Raw genomic sequence first — 15238 nt, forward strand, 5'->3', positions numbered from 1 at the left:
ATAATGACATTACTAAGAATTTGGAGAATAAAGATCAGGAAAGGAAAAAAAAATATCACCCATAATTTTACCAAAGTAAAATAACTACTTATTGCTTTGGTATTTTTTCTCATCTCTATCGTGAAAAATCATGGTGAAATCTTAATAAAATCAATCCCGGGGGGCCGGCCCCGTGGCTTAGCTGTTAAGCGCGCGCACTCCGCTACTGGCGGCCCAGTTCGGATCCCGGGCGCGCACTGACGTACCGCTTGTCCGGCCACGCTGAGGCTGCGTCCCACATACAGCAACTAGAAGGATGTGCAACTATGACATACGACTATCTACTGGGGCTTTGGGGAAAAAAAAGGAGGAGGATTGGCAATAGATGTTAGCTCAGAGCCGGTCTTCCTCAGCAAAAAGAGGAGGATTAGCATGGATGTTAGCTCAGGGCCGATCTTTCTCACACACACACAAAAAAATCCCGACCATACTTGTTGGTCCTGTTAGGCACAATGGGCTAAAGGAGGAGGAATCAGGAGATCTGAAGTTTAATTACAATTTGTTCTTAAAATCTCTAAATGACTCTAAACAAGTGGTTTTCCCCATCAGCAAGCTACTCTCCAGCTCACAAGGGCAATAGAGCCTGCCTTGAATACCTCTCCAGATGGAGAGATAGGAAATGGTTTACGTAACATGGAAAACCCCTAGCTAAATGGAATGTGAGTATTCAGGCTAGGATACAAAAATATTTTTACAAAGCACAACAGAGAGGAACTATTTAGGAAGAGTTGAGGCTAAGTTTAAGCTCCTCACCACCTCCTTGTCATGCTCAATATTTTCGAATGAGGGACTAGGGGGAAAGTTACCTTCAGAGAGCATTTCATTGGAAAATACCTATAAAATTAGAGGCGAGGGTTCAGCTGCTGGGTAATCCTGGCGCTCAATTAAATCTGCAGGATATACACCGGAAACAGATGAAATCCTTCTTTAAAAATAATTAGGATTATTATTACTCCAGAGGGCAGACAAGGAAATGCTTAGCATGACAGATTTCATTCTGCTCTGCAAAGCCATTTTTTCACTCTTTTAAATGGATATTCAAGCCAGTCACGTACTTACTATTAAGAAGAGGCAGATCTAGCAGAATGATGTCTGGTCTTAGAAACTGATAGGCATTGATCCTCACGACTAGCAACATTAAGTTAAATTCTGGTGTCTGAGCAAAGACAGACAGATACTGGACTAAACGGAATATAGTGACTTAATGCCAGTGAGAGATGATCCAGATAAAAGAGACCAGCTCCGTTCTTGCTGTAAAATCTCCCCTGATCCACTGAGAACCTGGGAAGGAATGGTCTGACAAAGGAGATTTTCCTCACGTGCAACACAGATGAAGTGAGGGTGACATCTTCAGTTAGTTACCTATCCTCTCAAAATCAAACCTTGCACTTCAATGACTGCCATGGCAAAAAGTCTGCTGTATAGAAAGATGGCAAGCGTCAGTGATGGCTAAATTGACGGTTTTGGTGACCTTTAGAGCTCACTGCAAACAGACCTGGACCTCTTCATTTTACATCTTCAGAAACCATGCCTGATTTTTAAATTTTCCTCATTCAGTGCCACCTTTTCTGCTTTAGCTCCACTAATTGGCACATATTCTGTTGGCAGGTGCCACTAGCCTAAACTCGCAATGACCATGGGGCTGGGACTGCCTCATTTGCTTGCTCTCTACATACCTCTCTCAGCTGTCAAAGCCCTGCTCCAAGCAGATTAAACCGTCTAAACTAAACTCAGCTAGTGTTCTTTCTGTCTAAATAAGTTTTTATCTAACACACCCATGGCAAATATATTTATAGACTATATTCAGAGTGTCAAGTACAAGATGCAGAGGAGAGAATGATAACTCTGTCTGGCAGAGGGGAAGGAAAGAATCAGGAGGGAAATGAGGTTTAAGCTGGGTTTAAGATTTACAAAGCTGACCGAGGGAAGAGGAAGATGAGAGGTGTGAAATAGCATGGCAGGACTGGGGGCAGAAAGGAGTGTGACCTTACTGAAGAGACTCATGGGGCGGGGAGGGAGTGGACGAAGGGGCTGGAAAAGCAGGGACGAGAGATCATAAAAGGTCTTCATGTCAGGCTAAGAGATTTGTGTCTATCTTACATACAATCATAGTGCAAACTGGCATGAACTGAGTAAGCTTATTAGTGGCAGACACTGAACTAGGTACTCTCTGTGAATCATTCTTTTCAGCAAACAGTAACTTTATTACAGTAGTAGATGCGATTATCATTATTATCATCTCTATTCTAAAAGTGAAGAAACTGAGAAGAGGGAGGGTACTAAATTTACCCAAGGTGAAATTAGGACTTTTTTGAAATATTGTTGGGACAAGACTTGAAGGCCCGAAGCACAGTTAGGAGGCTACTGAACGCCTTCCTGTGAGTGATGCTGAGGGTCCCAGGTGGTCTGGTGGGACTGCGGGTGCAGTGGAGAGCACGACCTCAAGAGCTAACATTCCGCAGCTGACCTTTGCTAACTGATCAGGCAGGGTGGGTGCAGCAGAGGGCCGAATCCAGGAGGTCTCCCAGCACCAGCAGTGGGGACTGGTGGGACAGTGGGGGCCGGGGGAGCCATGTGCACTCGGGAATACATGGTGAGAGTGACGAAGCCCATTTGGGATGTATTGGGTTTGAGGTGCCCACAGAACAGGCTTCACTCTTGCATTCATTCAGTATGCATTCCTGCTTACCTACTATGTGCCAGGAACTGTGCTAAGACAGGTTCCCTGTGCCCAAGGAGCTACCTTAGAGAGCAGACAGACAAGCAGCTCCTGTTACATAAATGTGAGGATAATGAAAATCATCGTAACAGCCTCCGTTCTTTAAGTGCTTATCACAGTCATGCGCAGAGTGCTTTTCCTTATTATCCCAGTTCACACACTGCTTTAGGTAAACAGATGAATTATAATAAGAACAAATGCTTATCTGACTCACACTATGTACTGGGCACTGTTCCAAACCCTTCCCACGCATTAATCCATTTAACCAGCAGTAACCCCGTGGGGTATCATTGTCCTTTTTATAGATGAGGAAACTGAAACACAGAGGGACTACGAAGCTGGCCCAGGTCAGACAGCTAATAAATGACGAAGACAAGACTTGAACCCAGGCAGTCTGGGTTCATTTTACAGATTAGGAGACTGAAGCTCAGGGAAGTTCAAATAATTTGTCCCAACAAATCAAGCATTTAAGAAGAGGGGGAGGTAGGATTTGGACAAATGCCTACTATTCAACTCCAAGCTCCTGCTATTAGCCCCTTAAAGAAGTGTAATTATAGAGACCCACGCACAACGTGGTGGTGGCACGAAGAAAAGAGCCAGCAATGCAGTGGGCCGGCCCCATGGCTTAGCGGTTAAGTGCGCGCACTCTGCTGCTGGCGGCCCGGGTTCGGATCCCGGGCGCGCACCAACGCACCGCTTCTCTGGCCATGCTGAGGCCACGTCCCACATACAGCAACTAGAAGGCTGTGCAGCTATGACATACAACTATCTACTGGGGCTTTGGGGAAAAAAATAAATAAATAAAATTAAAAAAAAAAAAAAAAAGAGCCAGCAATGCAGCAAAAGAGGAAGGGTGGGGAGCGTCAGAGGTTTCGCCAAGGAGGACACACTTTTGTCAGCTCTGGAATGATAAAGAGGGATTCCCCCGATGGATAAAAATACCTGGAGGACATGTGCAAGGACGATCTCTAAATAAGAGTAGGGGCTCTTCTTCATCCTAAGATCAGAAGGGAAGCTGTCAGGACAGGTACAAATATAGATAGATTTGTAAGTATCCATATTCATATCTTGTAGCTTCGATTTTCTCCTTGAAGTAGGAGGCAAGGTCCTATGCTGAGAAGCATTGAGATGAGGCATCTTGAAGACAGTGAAGATGTGGATGGTTATTGGATAGAACAGGACACAGAGCTGCCCAGGGATGTAGAAAGGATACAAGCCAATTGGCCACTCACAATTTTCACGTTTGTTTTAGACTTCAAAGATTACAGGTAGGTGACAGCAATAGGTCCTTTCCCCACCTACCTTGTTGCAGGTGATACAGTTACAATGAAAGCAATTCTCAGACATGTGTTAGCAAGGAGGTATAAACAGTCCTGCAGCCTGGTTTTGTACGAAGCACCTTGCACGGAGGCTCATTCAAGACAGATGTGACAATATTCTGGCAGAATGATCAGCAGAGCTTCTAGTCAGATCAGGGGACAGAATCCTATTATGTGGCAGGACACAGGACATAAAAGTATCCTAAGCCTAGAGTACCACTCCAGTGGGTCAGATTCCTCGATATGGCAAATTCTACTACTTTGTCTACGCAGGGGTGGAAGTGCTATGCAACGTAGCTAACCAATTCACATATTTTGACAACTGGTAGGTTGAAAACTAAAGCTAAGATGTCCAATTGGCCATCAAATCCATAAATCTCACTTTTAGTAGCAAAACTGGAGCTGGAGATAAAAGTGGGGTCATCAGCATACGACTCCTGGTAGTTAAAACCACAGAAGAGACAGAGATAATGCAATAGGAAGTGGATGAATTGGAAAAAGACAACAAAAAATGGACCTAAGAGACCACAATATTAGAGGTGTAGGCAGAGGACAAGAAGTCAGGGAGGGTGGTTCAAAAAGAAGAGCTAGAAGCAGGAGAACCAGGGCTGTGTCATCAAAGCCAAGGCAGAAGAATTCTAGGTCAAATACCGTGTCCCAGAGAAGTCTAGCAAAATAAGAAAATGCTGAGGGTCAACCAGACTTGGCAAAACTCTGATGGAGGAAAGGAGCTAAGATCATGAGCAGAGGCGGAAGGAATGAACCTTCCACAAGAGGAGTGACATTTCTTCTGTGGCTAAAGGAGGACGATGAGGACAGATGTGGATGCAGACGGGTTTGTACATGGGCTGACAGAATTATTGACTAACTACCCCTACTTCTCTGTGAAATAGAAGGTAAAAGCACTTCCCACAGTGACTGGGGGTAGTGTTTCTATCTTTTTGGGATCACAGATGCTGAAATAAAAGAATCTGATGGAAGCTCTTGAAGTAAATCGGAGAGGACTTCCATAAGCTCCAAGCATCATACCTACCCACCTGACACCTGTGCCCAGACTCTCCTTTGCTCTTACTACCTGCTTCAAGCAAAGGCCAAATGCTCCAACGTCTACACCGTTCCATCCTTCTCACTTACGCAACCACATCATTTTAGCAATTCCGTCTTTCCTAGATGGTTCATATCCACTTAGAAAACATGCTGTTGGGGCCAGTCCTGTGGCTTAGCGGTTAAGTGCGTGTGCGCCGCTACTGGCGGGACGGGTTCGGATCCCGGGCGCGCACTGACGCACCGCTTCTCCAGCCATGCTGAGGCCGCATCCCACATACAGCAACTAGAAGGATGTGCAACTATGACATACAACTATCTACTGGGGCTTTGGGGGGAAAAAAAGGAGGAGGATTGGCAATAGATGTTAGCTCAGAGCCGGTTTTCCTCAGCAAAAAGAGGAGGATTAGCATGGATGTTAGCTCAGGGCTGATCTCCTCACAAAAAAAAAAAAAATAAGGTCACTCAACGACCTCCACATTACTAAATCCCATGGTCAATTCTCAGTGCTCATCTTATCTGACCTATCAGCATCTGTCACAACTGATGTGGAAACACTGATGTGGCTGTCAGACACCCTGGGATCCTTCTACCTCACTGCTCACTCCTTCTTGGTCTCCTTTGCTGGTTCCCCCTCTCCTCTCTGCCCTCTTAAGTTGGAGTGTCCCTGTGCTCAGTCTTCCTCTTCTCCTCTACTGACTTGTGTTTTTATAGCTATCAAGTCTGCCATTTGTACTTCTTGGATATCCTCCTTGGCTGTTAGCAGTTACTTTGCAAAGCTATTAGCATATACCTGTGCTTCTCACTTCCTCCCTTTTTAAATAAACAACAGTCCAGATGAAGGCCTGAGGGTGGCTTAGTGCACTACTCCTTGGTGTGGGCCTCCACCCAGAAGTCCTTACAGCTTCCCTCCAGGCTCTAGTTCAGGGAGTGGATTTGCTAGAAGACTGACCTTCACATGAGGAGGAGCGCTACTCCACTGTAAGAAATATGTTGGGTTATAGAAGTCTTCTCCTTCAAAGATCACTAGCACGCTCATGCATGCATTATTTTCCTATTTTTATCCTCTTGTAGTATTGTGATGTTGGAGATAATATCTATTAAAAAATAATAAATGAGGTTTCTTTATCAGAATTCTCTCTTAGCGTCTACAGCTAATTATCAAGGTGCAGAAGTAAAAATTGCTGTATATCTTTTTAAATGAGAAAATTAATAAAAGTCATAGTTAAGACATCTTTAAACTGTGAGATACTTAAGAAGTATTGCAGGGCGCCAGCCCCGTGGCTAAGCAGTTAAGGGCGCGCGCTCCGCTACTGAAGGCCTGGGTTTGGATCCCGGGCGCGCACCAACGCACCACTTGTCCAGCCATGCTGAGGCCCACATATAGCAACTAGAAGGATGTGCAGCTATGACATACAACTATCCACTGGGGCTTTGGGGAGAAAAAGGGAAAAAAAGGATTGGCAATAGATGTTAGAGAAAAGAGAGAAAAAGAATTGGCAACAGAGGTTAGAGAAAAGAGAGAAAAAGGATTGGCAATAGATGTTAGCTCAGGGCTGATCTTCCTCAAAAAAAAAGAAGCATTGGATAAGATCTTGTAGCTTTAGTGAGACTACCTAATCAAATTTGCTTCAATTTCTTATATCATTATCTTTATAATCCACATGACAACATAGGAACACCCAAATTGCTATTATGAAGTGAACCCAGTTTTTGTACTTACCTTATATTTTGAAGTATCCCAGTTGTGGACTATGCGTGCTGGAATGAGAAAACTGTCGTCCACATGGCAGCTGCTGCAGTAATACCACCCACTGTAATTGCACACCTTGGCTTTCCCACTGGAAAGGCCTATAGATCGCTGGCATCCTGTTCAAGGCAAAAGAAAAAGTCTATGATTGTTTTTGTACTTATAATACCACAGAACAACTTATACAACTCTCAAGATAAACAAAAGTCTGTGAATGGAAACACATTGCAGAGAATACATGTATAGACATGTCCCTTTCTTCCTAGCCTGATAGCTTCCACCCCCAGCCTCCTGAGGAGTTACTGTAACTGTCACCTAGCTGGCCCCCTATTTCTGCTCTCTTCTGATGCGGTCTCTTCTGCACACAGCCGCCAGAGATCAGTCTCTCTACAAGCCTTCTTTCAGCTCCTCACTTCCTCCTCATAAACCCTATTTCCACCAGGCACTTCCTGAGGGCTTCTCATACAGGATCTTATTTAACCTGCACAACATCTCTATGAGGAAGATATTATCAGCTCTCTTTTACAGATGAATAAACAAAGGTTTTAGCCAGCTTAAGTATCTTGTCTGAGGTCACCCAGCCAATAAGAGGTGGAGTTTGGATTTGGCTCTAAGCTTATCTGATTCTAAAATGCTGCTAAAAATTAATATGTAGTCTTCTTTTATCTACAAAATCAATGAAAGGAATTTGTCTTTTGATTGGCCCTCATTTCACCTTTCCACATACCCACTTCTACTCTCTCCAATGGGACTAGAATGTCTTTATTCCAATCAGAGAACTCTCCTCACTGTTCCCCAAATAAACACAGCATGCTCACTCCACCTTTCATACATTGGCACATATTATTTCTCCTTACACAATGCCCTCTTCTCTGATCTCTAATTTGCCAAATCCTGCCCATTACTCAAGACCAATGGTTGCCTGCAAGTGATTGCTAAGGCCCTTTTCATGTCCAAGGAAGTCCATGACTCTGTGAGCAGTGTCCTAGTACTGTCAGCGGACCTGGTAATAATCATGGCTCTGTCATGGAGAAGCCATTCTTTTCTTTAGATAGGAGAAACTATCTTCTATTGATAAGTACAGAAATTCGGTCACAATCAAGCCAAAGGACAAAACCCTGGCAGCCCCAGAACAGGTAATCATGATTATACAAAACAGCAACATTATTCTGACATTTCTGATCTGCAGGTTTCATTTTAGAAATTCTTCCATGTGGCCCATCTCATGGTTGGATCAAGAACCATATTGATCAAGAAATCTCACATTAAGCCTATTTTATGATATGGGTACAAAATGAAGTACTCTTAATAATAATAATAACATAATGTGCAGTGTTGTACCCCATTCCCATTAATAGAGCTCCAAACACATTCATTTAACAAACTGCCAATATAAGAAGACACTGATTCACATGAAATCCATAAATGAAAGTATCACAAAACTCACAGAACTTTAATTTTCATCACAAATAAAATGGCATCAATAATCAAGCAGTTTCACAGTATATCCTCCAGAAGGAGAATTAGATCCTATTCTTTTTAAATACAAGAGGTACTAAAAGACAGTAAGTAAATGGATTGGTATTATGCTTCAAGAGCTTAATACTGTTCCTTCCTAGAATGGTTATTTCTTTACTACCGAGTAGCAACAAAATCATAACAAGCTCCTGTTTTTCAGATTGGCTGAGGAATGAGATAAGGAAGAACCAAACACACATGTTGCTCCTCTTGGATGGAGGACACACTATCACAATCACCAGGCTACGAAAGTTGGGAAGCTGCACGCTGTACTCACTGAACTCACTGCTCATCCGGCATTTAGCACATGCCTCCTTAAACTATTGTGCCTTTTTTATGTGCTTGTCCAGCCAGAACCACTAAACTCCTCGAAGTTATTCTAAACTCCTTGAATCTATTTCTTATCCTCAGCACTTAACACAGAGCTTCACACATAGCAGACCATCAGGAAATGTCTATATTGAAGGGATGATCAGCTGAATATGATTTGGCACATATACACCCACAAGCATATAAAGAGATCGTAATTTCCCTAAGCTCTTCTAGACCTGATTCTCCTAACCTGGTCACTTGCCTCTCGAAACAGCTTATTTTTGTTAATATCCTTGTGACAATATGTTGCCCATTCTAAGAGTTAGACATTACACGTGTTCATATATGGACTGTAGAACAGAATTTAGTGAGACTTGACATATCCTAGACGCTGGGCTATTGCTGTTTCCAAAAATTAGTAGACAGTCAAACTGACTTAACACTAGAATGACACTGAATAGAATTCAATCTTTCCTAATGATTTACAAAGTGATCATGATCCTGCAGAAATTCAGGATCATTAGTGTAGTTTAAACTCTCATCATAGAACACTGCAAAAATAGATTTAGGTTATTTTAGCTTTTTGGTTGTATGAATTTTAGATACAATATCAGTAAGCATTTCCTGGATATTTATATATGCTTTGGTAGGTACCACTAGGTTTATCAGTCTATAATTTTTAATGACTTTATTATAATTTTCTTTATTATAACATAGGCAATATTAAAATACACAAATATACACCTTAAGAAAGCATATAGCCCAAAAATGTATATATCAACTGGGCACACAGGTCCAAAGCCTGACAGGCCTTGGGTTCAACGATGTGAGCTAGCTATGGAGCGGAGCATCCTCACCACGCTGCACAGGCCTCCAAGCTCACGAGAGAGGGAAAGGCTGAGAGAACACGGCCAGGACTCATTCAGGTTTTCATTTAGGTGGAAGTAGTAGCACGTAAACTCCTACCTCTAGTTTTTGTCTTTACCTTTGTACCTTATTCAGAACCATGCTCTCCTACTCTCAGTGCTAAAATCACCCTGAATGATCCAGAAGTAGGTTTGAACCCATCTGCATGACTGTTTTGGATAGTGGAGTATAGACAAGCACAAGTCTAGAGTCAGGGAGCCTGTTCTTGCCTAGGGCACACTGTGAACTTGACCCATCAAACTCTCTAGGCCTGCTTTCTTCAATGCAAAATGAAGGAGTTAGCCTAAATCAGTGCTTTGCCAAATTCGGTGAGAATCAGAATTTTCTGAAGATGTTTGTGAAAAATGTAGACCCCCTCGTACCCCCTGCAGAGATTTTGATTCTGTAGATCTGGGGTAGGGTCCAGGAACCTGCATTTCTACACAGACACCCAACTAATACCAGACTCTGGTGGGTAAAACTGAGGATTGCTCCCTGATTTCTAGGTGACTGCAAAGGTCCCTCCAAGCTCTAAAACTCTGATTCTATTCAAGTAAAGTGCAGAGGGTGTGCAGACTCCTCAGGGAAAAGCTCGTGATTTGTGACACAGTTTACTTTCTAGGCTTCCAAAATCAACATTTCAGGTTCTTAGTTAATTTCCAAAAATTTGCTATGTAGAAACAACCTGAGTTCATTTTACCAGGGTTTTTCCAGAGCATTCATTGTCCCCACTGAGAAGCATCTTATTTGACTTAGGAAGAATTAAAACTTTTAACCTCTAAGTCCAATGTATTTGTTATTGAAAGAACATAGGATGGTCAGGAAAGAAGATTAGAGGCTAGTTAGTGACCTGATGTAGATTCATTTTCTAAAAAACAACACATACCATTTGTTTGAAGAAGGAAACACCTGTTCTTTCAATTAACTGCAAGATTTCCTTCTTAAATATCATACTAGCAAGTCATAAACTAAAAATGTCTGAAACAATTCCCCATAAAGATTCACAATCTGGGATTTTACTTTATCATTGTGAGGTTTTCAACAGGGGAAAAAAATGTGTTTTCTTAATAACAACTGCTAGAAAACACATTTTTTGGAAGGTGCTGAAGCTGGACTCTGACAAGCGATGTTATAAGGAGAAAAATAGAGCTGCAAAGCAGAGACAAGAAATAATTAATTGAAATAACTAATTAGAGCTTATTTACATATTATATTTTTATGTACTTTCAAACAGATTTTTCAACGTTTCTAAATTAAAGGGTATTTGTAGTAGGGAACACTCCACATACTGGATCAAAGTAAATACATTCTTCCCAGATTCTTTTTGAAACTTTTCAGAGAGTGTATTCAATTCATAGGAACAAAAAACTATCTCACAAGAGAACTCACTGGCCTTTTTTTTTTTTTTTACTGCTTCCCACCCCACTTCAACTCTTTAATGAACACATGCTCTGAAGAGCTTAGCGTCCCGTCTGATTCACTTTTGGAAACAAATGTCACCATTTAACCGAAATCCCATTTGCTGCATGTACAGTCCACTTCCCAAATGGCCTTTCACTAAAGACACCCAAAGAAGCTGTTGCTGGGGGCTGAAGCAGAAGTTTTGGCATAACTCTCCCCAAAGGCACAGTCCTCCTTTTAATAAGTGCACCTAGTTTGCTCAGTTGGCTGCAATGTGGTGTTACTGGAGCTGAGATCTTGAGGAGGAGCCAATACCTTCTCTCCACTTCATGGCACCACTCAGTCCTCCTTCCCCAACCAGCAGCTGGAAAATCCATGGGCATCTGTTAAAAGTAGCAAGAGCTGGGGCTGGATCCAGGGGACTGTCTCTCACCAAGGAAAGAGCTCACACGTGCTCTCTGAGTGCGGTCGGCCACACTACTCCCTTTCCCCACGCAGTAAAGTAAATCCAGCATTTTGTATTTGGAAGGCAGAAATGCTCTACGAAAAGAACAGAGGCAAATAAAAAGAAAAAAGAGAAGGTGCCTTTATAAAAGGGAGGAAAAGAGATAAAAAGAGTGAGAGGACAAATTTTCATTTGCTCTGTTAAAATAGAAAAAATAAAACTGGCAAGTTCCATACCCTCTTTTATTGTATGCACACCAGGTAGGGAGAGATGGCCACAGGAGGGGGAAGGGGATGGCCCTGTGTCTCCCTCCTCCTTTCCATCCAGCGTCCTGGCCTGGGACAATGAGCTGCGGCGAACACTGTGTAAAATGTTGAAAGAAGGCCTGCACTTGAATCATATGCTTCAGAGATGAGATTTTCCAAAATGAAGCAAAACAGAAATGGGGGTTCACTGACTTGTTATATTACAAGAATTAGGAGAAAAAGTTATAAAGAACTTAGCTTTCCTAGCTTACAGCCTGTAACCACTGGCTTATTAAGTAAGTGTTGAACATGTACTTTTTAAAATAAGATGTCTCATTGGGTATACAATTGAAAATTCTGTTTAATGAGCCTGGGATTAGCACAAAGCTGGGCACAGAGCAGAAGCAATTTTGTAATGCAGCTTTGGTATCCACTAAGGAAGTGGAGGCAAAGCAAACCTGGGCCCCACACTTGTATCCTCCACTGTAGGAGGGGAGGAACTGGGATGTAAGAGAGGCTGACCATATGCACGCGTTCTCAAGTTAACACTGGTGGAACTGAGGCTACGGAACTCTACATAATTGTAATGGAAGGTGGCAAAGGTGAGGGACATTGAGAAACACCTACTTAGAAATAAGTGATCTAAAACTTTTCCTATCCCAAGCATCCAAGCTACTCCACATCTTTGGGACAAGGTGGTGACCCATAAAGTAGAAGACATCTACTTAGTCATAAAATCAATTAAGGGATGAAATATTTGGAAGGAGAATCAGGCACATGAAAACAAATGCCTCTGCATTTTGTCTGTTATAAGGAAGAGAGTGTCCACAGCATCTTAAATGAAACTAAAGAAACACAAGGGGAAATCAAGAAAAATCAATTGTGTATCACCTATAATTGCTAATGTGAATAGTATGGCATGCTGCTGGTAGTGCCTTTGTTTAGTTCATGGGCTCACTTTTAGACGGCAATCCTTCAAAATTATTTTCTCCATGCAGTTTAAGTCCTTTGATAGTGACTTCTCTTCCTGGAGGATGAAAACTTCATGGTTGAGAGAGAACACACATACTCAAATACAATCCTGAAATGTACTGACTGGTTGTTTCCAAAGCTATATTGAAATTCAGTTTTGCTCATCAGAAAAGAAATTTTTCTGGTGGGCTTCATTTTATGTTTATCTGGGCTTCTATTTTGACCCGACAATGTGGCTCTGGAGGGTAACAGGCTCCAGAGGACGATGTGGCTCTGCAGGGCATGGGCCACTTCTCCCCCAGGTTGGCCCAGGAGAAGTGTGAGGCTCTGAGCATCCCGAAGGTGCAAAACCAGCATGGCAACCGCACCCTTCTCCAGAAGCCGTCCCAGGACGAGTCGGGTAAAACCCTGCACGCCAGGGAGGCTGCCACGCCCTGGAGAGGAACCTGAACCAGGCCCTTTGGGATCTGCGGGTCCTGGTTCTACCCACATAGACCCCCACCTCTGTGACTTCCTGGGGAGCCATTTCCTAGACAAGGAGGTAAAACTCACCAAGATGGGTGACCACCTGACTAACCTCTGCAGGCAGGGCTGGGCCAGTATCTCTTGGAAAGGCTCACCCTCAAGCAGGACTAGAAGCCTCCAGAGCCCAGTGGACTTTGAAGGATCCCTCTGCATCCCCCTGGTGTCAGGACTTCTGCCCCCTGCAGCCACCAGGCAGTTTTTTAACAACCCTGGAGCCCTCTCCTAAGCCGTGGACGAAATGGAAACAATAAAGAATTTTGCAGCCAAAAAAAAAAAAAAGGAAGAAGAAAAGAAAATATAAACTCAAGACTTTCTACTCTTGCTAAACTCTATATGCTTGTTTGTTTAATCTCATGGAATGTTGTTATTAAGATTACAAATCATATGAAATAAATTAATAAATACCAACTAGACTCCAATGCAAGTTGAGAAGTGTCAAGATTTATTAGTCTTCCAGGTAAACAATGATTGAGAGCCTAAAGTCAATATTTAGTCAAAATTTATCTTGAAAGGCAATAAATCTTGATTTTTTGCTAAAGCAAGTAAGTAAATATACGCACTGTTCTAGAGACTCTGACTGCTTTTTTATCTACTAGATAGCTACATTGAGGGGTGTTGGGAAAAGAGCTTGGAATGATAAACTGAAGCTAGAACATAAGAATCCTGGATGCTCAGGGGGAGGGGTCCTTATTAATCAATAAAATACAGGAATAGCTAGAGTTGTTTGAAGTAGAACAGCAATCTGAGCTTTGGAAAGATTAAATGGCAAGAAAACACTGGAGGGAGAGAGAACCAGTTGATAAGTTATGGCCCCATCTGAGCTTGAGTAGGCAGCAGGTTTGGGAGCAGGAAGTGGGAAAAAGAAGGAGATGCTATAGGGATAAAATGCAAATGACCTGGCAGCTGACTCCTGGAGAGAGCACGGCAAGGGAGAGTCCAAGATGCCCAGGCCGTCTTGAGCCTGTGACCGTCAGGAGAAATCTATCAGTCAGAAAGGGTAAGTGGTTTGGGGGAGAAAATACTGTTTGTCTGAAGCATAAAATAAAAACAATAGAGTTAAAAAAATTTGAGCTAGCAGATCAACTGATGCCTAAAGCTGAGCTGACAGAATAATTCCCCTCTATTGCATAAATTAGTTTGAATTAGACTTTCTGTTACTTGTGCCTGAAAGCATCTGATATATTTATACTGAACGATGGTTGGTGAGGGTTCTATTTCTATAGCCTACTACTTTTACTTAAATCCCCCCAGGAAGATGCTGAGGTCTCATTATAAACATGAGGCGGTATGAAATCATCCACATGCTGCAGTAGAAAACCCTTACTACTTTATAAAGCAGTGAGGACAAGCTGCGTGATGAAGAGAAGACATAGTTGCTGGGCCTTGTTTCTTGACAGCACACTGGTTCTCAACCAGGGGAGATTTTTGTCCCAATAGGGGACATTTGCAATGTCTAGAGACATTTTTGATTGTCACAAAAGGGTGAGTGGGGGTAGCAACTGGCATGTAATGGGTACAGGTCAGGGATGTTGGTAAACATCTCTCAATGCACAGGACAGCTCCCCACAACAAAGAATTATCTGGCCCCAAATGTCAATAGTGCCACTGTTGAAAAACCCTGTGACAGTACAAAGACAAGAGGGCAAAATAAAAGATCTGTGTACTGACCCTCCTTAATCACTTTTCTCTGCAAGCGATGGACATACTGTGTATTATGGGGAGAAGCCCCCTTGCCAGCTCTCCTTTCTTACCTAAACAAAACGATTCATGCTGCTGGTTAGCCGAGAGGAAAGAGGTACCATCAAAGAGAGCCCCTGTCCACTCTGTACCACCACCTCCTAGACTATCTGCTAGTAACATCTGCTCCAAGCCTGGGACTCTTTCTCCACAAATTAATCCTTTTGGTGAAACACTGGCCTACCAATAACTTACTTGAAAAACAACTGCAGAAACAGAAGGGGCTGAATGAAGCTGATTACTTTAGACATGAAAGCTGTGGGCAGTTGGAATAATACTCCTGTCACAGTCTACCTGCTGCTCTCT

General features: G+C 42.7%; 1 protein-coding gene across 7 annotated transcripts in view; it reads right to left on the reverse strand.

Annotated features, from left to right (window-relative positions):
* The window catches only part of PLEKHM3 (pleckstrin homology domain containing M3), a 174990-nt gene that overhangs the window by 96697 nt on the left and 63055 nt on the right, over window positions 1-15238 (reverse strand). For all 7 annotated transcript variants that reach the window (XR_015553273.1, XR_015553274.1, XM_087435717.1 and 4 more), the window contains one exon: window positions 6845-6990. Coding sequence is in view for 5 of the 7 variants with exons in the window: in XM_087435717.1 (XP_087291843.1) it covers window positions 6845-6990 (146 nt within the window). In the remaining 2 variants the exon portion in view is untranslated. The remainder of the gene's footprint in view (window positions 1-6844; window positions 6991-15238) is intronic.

Source organism: Ceratotherium simum, chromosome 9 (genome assembly GCF_057802395.1).
Source record: "Ceratotherium simum simum isolate JZ-2026a chromosome 9, ASM5780239v1, whole genome shotgun sequence".
NCBI classification, from domain to species: Eukaryota; Metazoa; Chordata; class Mammalia; order Perissodactyla; family Rhinocerotidae; genus Ceratotherium; species Ceratotherium simum.